The 14,470-nt window shown below is 32.8% G+C and overlaps 2 protein-coding genes across 2 annotated transcripts; both read right to left on the bottom strand.

Moving 5' to 3' along the window:
• Positions 1-4,517: 4,517 nt before the first annotated feature.
• On the bottom strand, positions 4,518-6,638 carry LOC145126647 (uncharacterized). Its single transcript, XM_079061974.1, has 4 exons — positions 6,483-6,638; positions 5,637-6,083; positions 4,749-5,215; positions 4,518-4,662 (listed from the first exon to the last, which is right to left on the bottom strand). The coding sequence occupies exons 1-4, from the start codon at positions 6,636-6,638 to the stop codon at positions 4,518-4,520; spliced, it is 1,215 nt and encodes a 404-aa protein (XP_078918100.1).
• A 2,958-nt stretch (positions 6,639-9,596) lies between these two features.
• LOC145126646 (protein S40-3-like) lies at positions 9,597-9,992 on the bottom strand. The gene has a single exon (XM_079061973.1). The coding sequence runs from the start codon at positions 9,990-9,992 to the stop codon at positions 9,597-9,599; it is 396 nt and encodes a 131-aa protein (XP_078918099.1).
• Positions 9,993-14,470: the final 4,478 nt, after the last annotated feature.

The following is a 14,470-nucleotide window of genomic DNA, read 5'->3' as shown; positions in this document are numbered from 1 at the left end:
GATTTGATTAGTAGATAGTAAATGCATATAAGTCGAAGTTTATCTGTTCCTTTTATCCTAAGAGGGTAAAAGCGATATCAGGGCCCCTCGATGATTTGATTTGACTTATGGGTCGGGCCCGGTCAGGACTGAATTGTTGTGTTCAATTAAGTTCTATGTCAAACGAATCTGAGATCGAGAAACAAACTGCTGGACAATAAGTATGACTATGTTCCTTGTAATTGTCCACACGATATCTAGAACAGAGGATTATACGATGCCTTATCTAAAGGACATGTTATTGATAAGATCAGAGTTCGACAGCGTCTTTGAGAGCTACGATTGCTAATCGGATGGTGCTTGCATTTGTAGTTACTAGACTTATCCAAGTGGGAGACTGTTGGATTAGTGTCTAAGCCCGTAACTATATTTGGTAAGTACTTGACCCGGTTGTGCATGGTCCTTTTGGGTTGCCTTCACCATAGCAACTTGACAGGGTGTTTTATGGAGAGAGAAAATATATTATAATTTATTAATATATTATGAGAATAATATATTAAAGGAATAATCATATTATTTAATTAATATTAGTCATAAATTAATTAGGAATTAATTTGGTGACTAAAAGAGATTAATTGAATAAAGGGGACTTAAACTGTCAAATGTGTGATAGTTGTATTTTGGGCTGAGAAACCTAATGGATTAAAGGGGTGAATGAAATTATGATGGGAGTCCATCATATTTTCGTCCATGGCCTGGATTCCAGAAGGTTCCATGGGTTGCTTAGGGTTTAAGTTGTCCATTAGGGTTTTGACTGAAACCCTAGCTGCTCACAGTATAAATAGAACCCCTAGGCTACAGAAATCGGCCACTGCTTCAATAAGAACCCTAGAGCTGATTTAGTGTGCTTCCTCCCTCTCTCATATACTACCCTATTGCTAGTTGGTGTTTGTAAGCCATTAGAGGAGTGACACTTGTGACTCTAAGCATCAAAGACGAGAAGAATCAAGCAAGCAAACAAGAGGTAATATTCTGGATCTGATTTGTTTCTTATAATAATGAATTATTATCATTAGATCTAGGGTTTATAAGTCTTGGATGATTGCATGTACAATTAGTGAAACCTAGATCCAAGCATTAGGGTTTGCATGTGCACATAGGAAAGTTCTTATGGCTCAAACCCATCAGTTTGGTATTGTTCTCGTTAGCATTTTCAATTGGTTTATAATTATGTAATATGGAAAGTTAGGTTAATTTAATATCGCTAACTATATAATAGGGCAGGTTAGGTGCGTTAAAGTATTGCAAGCATGTTTAAGCAATGTATCTTGAATCAATGTTTAACCAATGTATTTTGAAGCCATGTAATTTAAATCCCCTGCACATTCTAACTATCTTCCTGGTGTGGTTACTTTGTTTATGCTTGTATGTAATTATCCTTGGAATTAATAAAAAGTACATTTTTGCTAATGGGTAATGTTTAATTGCCACATATAATGTGAAAAAACTATGTGTACAAACAATAGTGGGAGCTTTCTTGAAAGTAATAACACGTCAAAAAAAAAACGTGATTAAAAGTCAGTGATATAAAAAAAAAAATTTCAGTGGGAGCTTTCTTGTAAGTAATAACAAGTTGTCAATCTTTAGTAAATTGGTATCATAAACTTTTAACCAAATAGTGTAGCTAATGAATACTTAATTTTTTAACAAACACAACTGCCATTTTTGCATTTTTTGATCTTTTTCAAGGCGTTTAGAAGCAAAAAACCATGTTCTTTGGAGCAGGGGTAAGAACGGAAAACATAAACAAGATAAGGAAAAGGAAATAGAAAACAAAAACTAGGAAACATAAAAGGAAAACAAAAAATAAAAAAAAACATATTGGAAATGATTACAAGTTTTCAGGGTATTTTTAACTCACATGTACATAGTGAAATCCCCATTTTACCATCCATTTCAAGACTGTCACAGAAAAGGAAAACAAAAACACGAAAATTTCAATAATGCTCCAAATATGGAAATGATTACAGGTTCACATGAAAGGAAAAAACAAAAAACAGGAAAGGAAAAACAGAAAACATGATATGACCATTTTGCCCTTGGTTTAGGTCTTTAGCTACTAGACATAAAATATGATAGTTTTGGTAGATTACACCCTTTTCTAAACATCATAAAATGGAAGAAAACAAGTTATCTTGCAGGAAAGAAAAAGCTAAAACCGGAGATGACCATTTTACCCTTGGTTTGGGTCTTTAGCATAATATAACATGTTAAAGGGACAAAATGAAAAACAGATAATATGGAACAAAATACAAAATAGTTAACATAACCTGTTAAAGGGACATAATTGATTTACATTTCAATAACAAAAGAATAGGAATACTAGATTCCAAGTATCAAAATTCATCACAAAATACTAGAGTTTGTCCCATTTCGGCTCCTAAATCTAGTATTCCAAATTAACAAAAGACTAGAGTTTTGTCCCATTTCGGCTCCTAAATCTAGTATTCCACCTACATTATTATCCAGATTGCTTTCTTGGTTTGAGCTTTTCACGGATAATAGGTACATCAATTGCTATCCCGCCAACCGCATGAGATTGATCTTCCCAATTAGTTGCAAAAGTTATGAAAGTATTATATTTAATATAAGTATAGAATACACAGTGTTGTAAAACTCCCCGAGTTGGCCGATTACTCCTCCGAGTACTCGCTACTCGGCCCCTTACCGAGGCGAGTTACAGAATCCCGAGTACTCCCTGATCGACCCCTTACTGAACTGAGCAGTGTTGTAAAACTCGGTCAACTCGGTGATTAGTATGTATAATATACTTAATGATTTATTATTTAACACACACATGCGATTATTACAATATATATATATATATATATATATATATATATATATATCCTAAATTTTCAGTAATTATTTACGAAGTGAAACCATTATGTGTTTTTTAGTTTTTGTGTATTCACATTTATCTAATTTTGTTATACATTTCAATCAACTTACGATTTTAACTTATGATTTTAACATATATAATTTCCTTAAAAATATTTCTACATGAATTACCAAATCCGAGTACTCCCCGAGTACTCCTGAGTACTCGCTATTCGGTAGTCGGCCGAGCAGGTACCGAGTAACGAGTTCTACAACCTTGAGAATACATATAGATGAAATTATTTCTTACCATTTTCAATATCAATCTGAGTTTCAGGCACTCCATCATCTTGAGTTATAGGAACTCCTTCATCAAATTGTGATTCAAGGAATTGCATCATATGTGTACTTTCTCCCCTTTCCATTTCAGCCCTATATACTTCTTCCTTAAAATTATCAAACATGTTTATAACTTCATTTTCCGTTGGTGAATCAAAATATTTCATCTATAAGTGACCTTCCTCCTCTACCACCACTTTTACTTGCAAATGATCCTCTTCCACCTCTTGCCTTAGTTGGTCCTCTTCCTCCTCTCCCACCACTTGTAGTTGGTCGTTTTGAAGGTGTTTCATCAAAATATGGTTTTTTAGGCCTACCAGAAGGCTTCTTCTCCTTAGGAGGGGGCACAATCTTTTCATTCTTGCATGTCCTAGCATTGTGCCCTTCTTGTAAATAGTTGTGACACTTCTTTATTTTTCCTTTACCAGAAACAGTTGAATATTTTGTCTTTTTTTTCAGTTTGGTCTCTTTGTCTTTTAACAGAAGGCCTTCCTGGCATCCTGCGTTCTTTTGGGGGCAATAGCTTATCATATGGAGTTTTAACCCATAAATTGCTTCCATTTAAAGGAACAATGGAAGTGCTATAAGCCAAGTGATACTTTTCCTTCTTGAACCAATCACTTACATAGTAAAGGAGATTTTGGTGGGTATGGTTTATAGTCGCGCATGCATGTACACATAGAAGGCCACAAAAAACCCATAGCATGCATGTGCATGTCCAACCTGCCAAGTCTACCATATATCCTTCATAACTAGGGCTGTTCACTATTCAGATAAAACTGAATTATCCAATCAGACAATTTGGATTGGAGTATTCGGTTTGGTTATTCGGATTTTTGGATTGGTTTTCAACAAAACCGAATTATTATTTTGGATTTCGGATTGGTTTTGGTTTATAAATAAGAACCAAATAGTCCAAAAAAACCGAACATTGATGTGTTATATATATATATATATATATATATATATATATATATATATATATATATATATATATATATTATATTTATATTTATTAGTTTAGTAATTTAATTTTTCGAATAGATTCAAAATATTTCACACAATAAAAAACCTGAATTTTCATAAATTCTTAAAAGTTTTTTATCTATAAAATATTAAATTAGAATATATTTTTAGTAATTGTTTATAAATGTTAAACCACAACTAAATAATTTGTTTTTGTTTCTTCTATAACATTAGATAATATTCTAAATATATGTGGTTTTAAAATGTTTCGGGATTTAAAAACCGAATTATAAAAACCGATCCAACCGAATTGTAATTTGGTTGGATCGGATTGGATTTCAATTTAGTATGGATTATTTGGATCTATGATTTGAAAACCGAAATAAATTTGGATTCACATGATTGGATCGGATCAAACTGATCCATCCAAACGAACACCCGTATTCATAACTATTTCTAACCTCCAATAGAGGCCCACTTGGGATAACCATCCAATTCCTATCAAATATGTAAAGTTAATTAGTATAATATTTTTACATTTTATTATAGAACAATCCGGTTTGTAAAAGGGAAACAATCCATACCTCATGTTTTTGTGCCATTTTTTCATCTTTTTAAGTATCTTTGGAGCAACAACAGTTTTCCATGAATTTGTACTCCTTTTCATTGCATCAAATCTCTCCATCACATGAAGTCTAATCTCTTCTAACATGGTAATCAACAGTTTCCCCCTAGCACCAACGATTGCAAAGTTAAATGACTTGGATATTCCATTTTCTACAGCCTCGCATGCCCTATCTGTTGCAAAATAGGCCCTACACCATGTTTTGGGATTTCTTTTCATGAGATCATCATATGCATCATTGTTCAACTCTTTCATCTTTTCCATATTGTTTTTAAACTGTTGATCTGTTGTGGACATTGCAGCTTCCCAAAACAAGGTTTTATAAATATCTCCACTGAAACGCTTGTAAAAATTGACACAAATATGACGGGCACATTGGCGGTGCTCAGCATGTGGCATCACCTCCTTCATAGATTCAAGAAGAACCTGTATTTATATACAATATAAGTAGTGGTTGTTTTGATATAATAGGGGTTGTTTTGCCATAAGTATGGACTGTTTTAACTCCATAGGGGATGTTTTAACATAGGGGTTGCTTTGCCATTTCTAATATGTCAAAATTTGCTAAAAAGTGTCCGAAAATGTCCATAGGGGCTGTTTTTCATTTCTAATATGTTAAAATTGGCTAAAAAGTGTCCAAAAATGTCCACAGGGGCTGTTTTGTCATTTCTAATATGTCAAAAGTTGCTAAAAAGTGTCTAAAAATGTCTATAGGGCTGTTTTGTCATTTCTATTATGTCAAAATTTGCTAAAAAAGTGTCCAAAAATGTCCATTGGGGCTGTTCTAACATAGGGGCTGTTTTGTCATTTCTAATATGTCAAAATTTACTAAAAAGTACAAAATTACCTTATGTTGATATGATATTAAAGTCACCCCATTTCCTTCAACTGTTTCAATATCCGATTGTAGTAACTCGATGAACCACTTATAATTATCTTTATTTTCTACATTCACAACCGCCCATGCAATGGGGTAAATTTGGTTGTTTCCGTCTCGACCAATGGCAGCTATCAACTCCCCTTTAAGTTTCCCTTTCAAGAAACATCCATCTAAATCAATCAACTTACGAAAACCTTTCAACCATCCTTCTTTTAAAGCCTTCAAACAAATGTAGACTCTTTTGTAATATTTTGCATCCGGATTGACATCGACTCCAATTTCAACAATGCTTCCTGGGTTTGATCTCAAAACTTCATTACCATAATCCCATATCCTAGCATAGTGATCAGTCAACTTGTCATCAATTAGTGTAAATGTTAATGCCCTTGCCCTTTCACACTGACCTCTGCTAAGCTTTAAAGAATAATTATGTAAAAAATCAGCTTTCATTTCTTTGACTTTCATTTTGGGGTTGCGAATTAGGTCATTAAGATAATGGTTAGCAATCCAACATGGAGTTATCAATGACCGAGGCTGTATTTTCGTGCACAAACATGTTTCTTTTCCAAAGATTTCACTTGCCAAGTTAGTTCATTCCCCATCCAAGATGTCCAACATTTAAATGGACACTTATTCTCATCACTTTTTTTGCCACATCGTACTAATATCCTAGAATGATCACACTTGGAAAACCTCAATTGTATCCATTAGCCGCCGCATAATTTGTTAGACAAAGCTTGAATTGTTCTGGGCTTTCCTATTTCCCCCCAAGTGTGGTTCCATTTTATTCCAAGGTATCCTAGGGTTGTGTACAGGATATTGGTCCCCAAATTTCTGAGCTATATCATCTCCTTTGTCAGATTCTTTATTTGAAAAGGTCCATTCAGCATCATCAGATGATATGTGAGGCCATTCCACTTCTCCTCGTACCAAATCATTCAAAAAAGGACCCCATATTGTCTTGTCCATGTAGAAGCAACATATTCTTCTCCATCAGACTCATCATTTGTTTCATTCAAATCCTCCATATAAACTTCAACTTCGACATTTGAAGTTAAAGTCATAGCTGTTGGTTAAGATTCCTTAAAAAAATCAATGTAGACAAAAAAAGAGTAAATAACACATGCTATCTATTATAGAAAACAATGAACGAGAACTTAAAGTCGATTACTTTTTTTTCTTGTGATTAACCACTGATTTTACCGCTGATTCCAAGAAGCTTTCCCTCGACAAACCCTTTTTTTTACAGAATGATCAATTGGAGGTGAAAAGCGGGTCGATGTACCGGAGTCGTATGACACGTACACTAAAGAGAGCGGGTAACCTAGGTTTACCAAATAAAATAGATATATTACACGGTTTGGGAAATAATAGTGGTTAAATCGAACAAATAAATAATATAATGGTTTTTTTAAGCATTAACCTATAATATATAGGGTTTTTTTTTATGGGATTTCCCTATATTTTATGAATGGTGCATGCACCTTTTACATTATTTTCACAATTACCTCTTCAGCTTTTAACAAGTGATAATTTTTTCACAAGGAATCTTAACCTTTTCTTTTTTCAAACTAACACTAGAGATTTGTCTTTCCAGTCCTCACCATTTTTTGAGTCCTCGCACGATCCTATATATATATATATATATATATATATATATATATATATATATATATATATATATATATATATATAATTGAACTTTTAAATGCAAGATTTCTTGAGACATACACAAAAATATTTTAATACCTATTAATATAAAGAATCCTATCGTAATAGTATAATGATATGCTTTAATAATACTCTAAAGATTATATTCTTCTCTCAAGCATGTGATGTCTAAGAAATGGTATAAAATTAGTCAACAAATAAATTGTATACAAACATTTTCCAGTTTTTTTTATAAGTTTTTTTCAAAACTTCATCAATATTTCATTTGTACGTGGTTTGATCTATCATATACATCATATTTGGAAACAATGAAACCATTCATGGGTCTTGCACCAGAAAACCCGAGCACGATTTAACCGAGTTCCAATTTGGTCTCAAATAAATGGATCATGCATCGTTAGCCCCAAGTTGACAAGTTTAGAATTTTTTATACATAAACGAGTAAACAAATAAAACTTAACGACACTTTTTTCATCGAATTAGAAAGTTGTTTATTTTATTTTATTAGAAAATACAAGAAGGTACGATGTCCTTCAAACCGATTTAAACAGTAAAATCAAAACACGATTTGAACCGACCGGGATTTATATATAGTTAGAACTTCATTCATTATACTTATCTCGATAACACAGCTACATTGCATTTCGATCCTCGGACACCTATTGCATCTCTCCTACAAACCCTTAGTCCAATCTTGTTTACAATTAAATCATATTTTTTTTTCATGTTATTATGTTGTTTAATTAATGAGCACTTATGGAAGATTTCTCTCTAAAAGCTTATGCTGACACATCGATCTCAAAAATAAGATTGTCGAGTTAATAAACTATCTTTTTTAAACAACTAAACTTTATTTAAAGACCCACTAGCAAGGAGTTAGAAAGGGGAAATTACAAAGGAATATAAAATATAGGGTTTTGTAACAAGAGGGACCAAGCAATCATGACTTTACAATTCCTACATGAAAACCAATCAAAAGAAAGAAGAATATTATAAAAAAAAATGTTGCTCTTTTTGATATGGTTGCTCTAAAACACTATGTAATTTCTATAATGCCACAACATCCAAATAGTAACAATAACAATAACTTCAAGAGCTTGTCTTTCAACTTGACATTAACGCCAAGTCGACCCACGTCATAAGTTCAGCGACTTCAATAACAACCGGAAAAGGTAAGTCAGTCCACTTGGCCATACGATTCCAAACCTGAGCAGCTACCGAACAACTCAAAAACACATGAGAAATATGTTCAAAGAGGGACATAGAATGGAAAGAACATCAACCCCTCTATCCAAAAGAAAAGATTTTTTCTTGAGGGAAACCGATTCCATAAGATTCGCCACCTCTTGTAGACTTATCTCCAACATCAAGAGTAGTATCACCAATATGTCTACGAATGCTACAAACTATATAACAACCATCATGATCAAGCTCCCAAACACATCTATCCTCCTTCAATAGCAACAACATTAATGATACTACACAAGGCCGATAATTGCTACCCATTAGCTCCACCTCTAATTTTCCTATTCCAAGTGCCCTTGATACCATCTATAGCAACAAGCCAACAAGACAATCCTTATCAACCTCCACGGCATAAAGTCTAGGAAATTGATTCATAAGCGTCGGACACTCCTACCAAGACCTCTAATAAACTATTTTAATAAACTATCAAAATTAATAAACAATTTTATCAAATCAACGAACACCAGCTCCCATTTTTAATTCAATGTTTAATTCAAGTCAATCCATCAAATTAATAAACTATTTTATAAAAAACAATTTTACAAGATTGTGGAATTTAAAGGTTAATTATTTAATTAGAAGTAGAAAGTAAATAAATTAATAATATGGGATTTGGGGAATTTCGCTTAATTAAGAATTTAAGATGACGCCAATCTTACAAACATAAGTCACATTTTTCTAAGTATATATAGAATTTAATTAGTATTGAGATAATTTTGTTTAATTATATATATAGTTATATACACAAATAAATTAATTATATTTCACATAAATTCATTTTCGTAATTTTTTTCAAAAGAATTCAAATAAATGTATATAAACAAAATAAAATAAAAAATTAATAAATAAATGGTTGAATTATATAATTGTAGTTCATTTCTTTTCACATGAACAACTTCCATCCATAATAATTCAATGTTATACTTTAAAGATTTACTCAAGAAATCACTTCGAGACCTCCTTCAACTCATCTCCAAATCAATTCTTCACATGAAAATGGCGATGAAGTCGTCAAGTTTCCAGAAATCCAGTCATTCTCAGAACGGAATTCCTCATTTCACTCAAATCTCTTCCTTTCAACGTCCTTCCGACTCCAGAACAAACGGAAAACGCCATTTTCGCCACCACTCGCCGCTGCACCATCACATGCGGAGGCACCATTTCTTCTTCATCTTCGTCTTCGTATTCGAATAAACTTGGTTCCATGTAATGAAACAAAGTGAAACTCTCAGGTATATCCACCGCCTTTGTTTTCGTCCTCTTCTTCTCTACCTTTTTCCTCTTAACTCTCCGTGATTCCTCCGGATCGGAGTCTGCAAAGCATTTTAAGCAATGATCTCCGTCGTCGACATTGTTTCCGGTGAATACAACATCAGATTCATCAAAATCTTCGTTAATTTGCGTCATCTGAGAGTGAATTCAGCTGAAATTGGATTGATGATTTGATGGAGATTGAAATGGTGAATGGTGAAGAATGGAAATTTATAGGGGATGGAATCGGAATCGGAATCGTCGTGAGTACGCAATCATTCTCTGTCGTTTGAGTGTGGGCCCAGTTTTCTCTCTCTCTAAAAGTCTATGTTTTCTCCCTCTAAAAGTAATTAATTGTGTGTCAGCTGCCTAAATTATACAGATTGGCTTACCCAGCTTACTTGTGGCTCACGTAACTGTGTACAAGCAAACCTTCATAGAGTACCACTTACGCTACCTTCCATGGATTACGTTGGGAAGCTTCTATCCATATTTTTGTCTCTTATGAGTGTAATTATAGACAGTTATCTCCTTAAATTTGTTTAAGTTGCAACTAATAGTTTTTGAATTGTTAGAATGGAAAAAGAAGACTATCTCATTTTACATATAAAGGGCCGGTCCAGACGGTGGACAATCCGGCCGACTGTCAGGGGCCCAAAAATTATGGGCCATGTAGTATATATATATATATATATATGTATATATATATATATATATATATATATATATATATATATATATATATACCTAAATGATTTTTAGGGTCTAAAGTTGGTTGAAACTCAAATTAGCTCAAAAAATAAACAAGTTAGTTTGTTTGTTATTTCTAATTGAACACGTCTACATTGAATGGTAAATGATATTTTTTTGAATCTTTATTATATTTCTCTTTGAGGGGCCATTTTTTTCTTTTCGCCCCGGGCCCCATATATGTTTGGACCGTCCCTGACCATATAGACACACTAATTAATTTTTGAAATATTTTTATTGGTTGAAATAGCATTGTTTTCTGAAAAAACTGATTATAAGTAGTTAATTATAGGTTGATTTTTTATAAAAATGTCAATATGGTGTCTAAGGAATGTAATTATATATGAGGTTCGATTGAGAAAAAAAATGTCAAGAATGGGAAAATCAATCTCGGCCATACATTTATTTTCACATAAAATACTTGGGCGTACCAGTGAAAATGAATAAGGGATACACGTGTGTTTTTAAACAAAACATGTTTTTTTAAAGTAGGCTAATTATTACCTTAATATATATACAAAAACATAGTTTATTTTTTAAATTTAAGTACCTATTTTTATCGAAAATTATTTTAAATATATCAAAATTCATAAATTTTTATTCTCTATAAATAAACATCCATATTGATGTAATTTTAAAATAAAATATTTTTTTATAGTTTCAGTTCTCTTTATTCATAAATGAATAAAAATACATCAGATTTTTATTACAGTAATTTGTTATTCACTTATGAATAAAATATATGTTTAATTTTTTCATAGTTTAAGTATTATTTATATATGAATATAACACATAATAAAATTTTTTACCTAAAATATATTTGTTTACATCATATTTCGTCACATAAAACATGTATTAACTATTATCATATGTTATATTCATATATTAATAAAATATGTATTAGATTTTTGTTACAATTCACTTGTTATTCATATATGAATAAGTAGTATGTTAATAAAAGACGAAGTGTTTTGAAAATTCAAAATCATTATCCATATATAAATAACAAATAAACTATAACAAAGTTTTGATAAATATGTTATTCATATATAAATATAACATGTGAGAAGAGCTAATACATGTTCATTCAAATATGAATGATAGTTAAAGTATAAAAAAATTAAACATATTTTTTATTCATAAGTGATTAACGAATGTACTATAATAAAATTTGATGCATTCTTATTCCCTTATGAATAATGAGAGTTGAAAAAAAAAATTATTTTATCTTAAAACTATATCAATATTGAAGTCTATTTATTGAAAATAAAAAATTATAAATTTTGATATATTTAAAATAGTTTTTCGATAAAAATAACTCTTTAATAATTAAAAAAAACTATGTTTTTTGTATATATTAAAGTAAAGATTAACATAGTTTAATGAAACATGTTTTGTTGGAAAACACATGTGTATTCATTTCCCCTTTCCGCCGATACAATAGAAAATTTTACGGCAATAATAAATGATTGGCTAAGAATGATGTGACAACCCGAAACTTCTCTCTTGTACAATTATTCAATTCAATCAATGTTAGATTCGTTTCTGTTGCCTTTTAGCACTGTTTAAGGGTTCGTTTAAGTGTTCTAAGCTTAAGTACAACCAAGGTTGAGATTAGGGATGAATTATCAAGTCGTAAAGTAGCAAAATCGGGCCATACACTCTCTTAGAAGGAGTGTACGGCCGTACACATGGGTGTGCGGCCGTACACCCCCCTCATGGCCGCACACTCAAGGTGGTGGGTCACCCGCCCCTATATATATGAGTAGACCTCCCTTCCTTCATTCCTTTCTTCTCTTGGCTGCACACTACTCCCTTTCTCTCAAGCTTACTTAACCGTGAACCCTCCAAGGCTTCAAAAACGTGAGTATTCCATCCTCTAGCTTGTTATACTTGAAAGACCTCTTGATTTAAGCCTTGGTTCATCAAGTTTCATCATGTTCTTCACCCTTTGAAGGAGTACGGCCGCACACCTTCATGAGGTTGGCCGTATACTCCTTAAAGGCCCTCCAAAGTGAGAGTTTGACCCCTATCTTCTAGTTGGACATGGCCCTAGCCTTATTTCACCTTAAAGTCGACATTTTGGGCATGAACATGAAGGGTGTACGGCCGCACACACACCATAGGGCCGTAAACCCACTTTGATGAACATTTTAGGCCTCAAACTTGCATTACAACTAAGTATGGGACCTAGAACTCTTCCTTGATGCTTCTTAGGGCCTTGAAACGCCTCAACATACACACTTTTTCATGAGTGTACGGCCGTACACTCATGGGCCACACACCCATGGCCGTACACACCCTTAGGGTGGCCATACACCTCCTTCACTCAATCACATATGGTTTCAACACTTAGTTCAAGTGTTTCCAAGTCCCTAGAGTGGTTTCCTATCATGTCTAGTAGTGAAATACCCTAATTTGGCTCCTATATGTGTTATTCATGATAAATAGGATCCAATTGTGTTCGAGGCTTCACTTGACACTCAGCATCCCATATCGATCTTTCGTACAAACCACTCACTCAAGGTGAGTTCATACCCCTATATTTTCTGAGTTTTTAATGTTTTCAGGGGGGATACAAGCCAAACACAAATGCTTTTGTGAACTAATACAAAAGGACTTTTAACAAGTATAAAACTTATGCAATGGATACAGACAAACGATTTTCATAATTGTATAAAATATTTAGATATTTTATCCCTTTTGTACTATGTTGAGCATAAGAGACGTTTTCAACTTACAACCAAAATTGCATAGTTTTTCAGATTCAATATTCACATCAACTACACTATACATGCAAACTATAATAGGTATAGTTTGGGGTTTTCAGTACATAGCTTTTACGAATTCAGAGTTATTCACTACTAAGCATATAAACTATGGCAGATTTAGTTTATGGTATACTTTACTACAAGAGCATGATATTTCATAATTATTTAAGTATAATTAGAGTTGTATACAGTATTCAACGGATTCAAATACAAGAAAACACTACATAACTACATGTAAACTAGATTGTACAACATTGTGAGGCTCTACTTCAAAACTGTACCCTTAGATGTACTGAATTAAATCCTATCATAGTATAACCAGAGTCTCCTGGAGGGAGAGCGTGAGATTTGTGAATAGATCTATTCGGGATTGACAATCCCACACCTGAACTGCTAGCTACAGTTAGGCAGGCATGCCTGAGCTGACAAATGTCATTTAACCAACACTTGAAGAACGTTGTAAAGGTCACTAGGTCATATCAAGCATGGTTATACGACTCACAATAAGTATAAATTAATCATTTGTTTACGGGATTTCATTCTTCAATGGTATTATTTTAAGTAATAAAACTACCATACATGTTGGTGTTAGCCTGGGTTTTCATACTATATGATACTTACATTACTGGTGGTAGCCAGGGATTCCATACAAGTACTTTCAGACATAAGAACAGAATTCAATAACGAACTTACAATTGGTCTTAGGGTTTAAGACTACTTTTCATTACTTAAGAAAATATTGGATTTTCTTGGAAACGTACCAACATTTCTACAAGTTTATTAACAGATTTTCACTACAAAACATCGTTTATGAACTCACCAGCTTCATGCTGATACTCTTTCAAAACTGCTTGTATTCTCAGGAAATCAGTAGACAGGTACCTCCTTGAGTTTTGAGAAGTCGGAGCAACAAAAGTATTGTCTTTATATTTTACTTACACTTTTGATGTATTCAAACAAGTTTTAAACAGATGTAAATCTTTTTCATATATGTATTCAATGTAATGGTTGAGTTTACTATGATTGCTATGATTCAATGGTTGTGATACTACACATGACGTCATCCACCTCCGAACGTTTCCGCCGTTCCGGTTTGGGGGTGTGACAGATTGG

Source organism: Lactuca virosa, chromosome 7 (genome assembly GCF_052849685.1).
Source record: "Lactuca virosa cultivar CGN04683 chromosome 7, Lactuca_virosa_CGN04683_v6, whole genome shotgun sequence".
NCBI classification, from domain to species: domain Eukaryota; kingdom Viridiplantae; phylum Streptophyta; class Magnoliopsida; order Asterales; family Asteraceae; genus Lactuca; species Lactuca virosa.
This window is presented reverse-complemented; position numbering and strand designations above follow the sequence as displayed.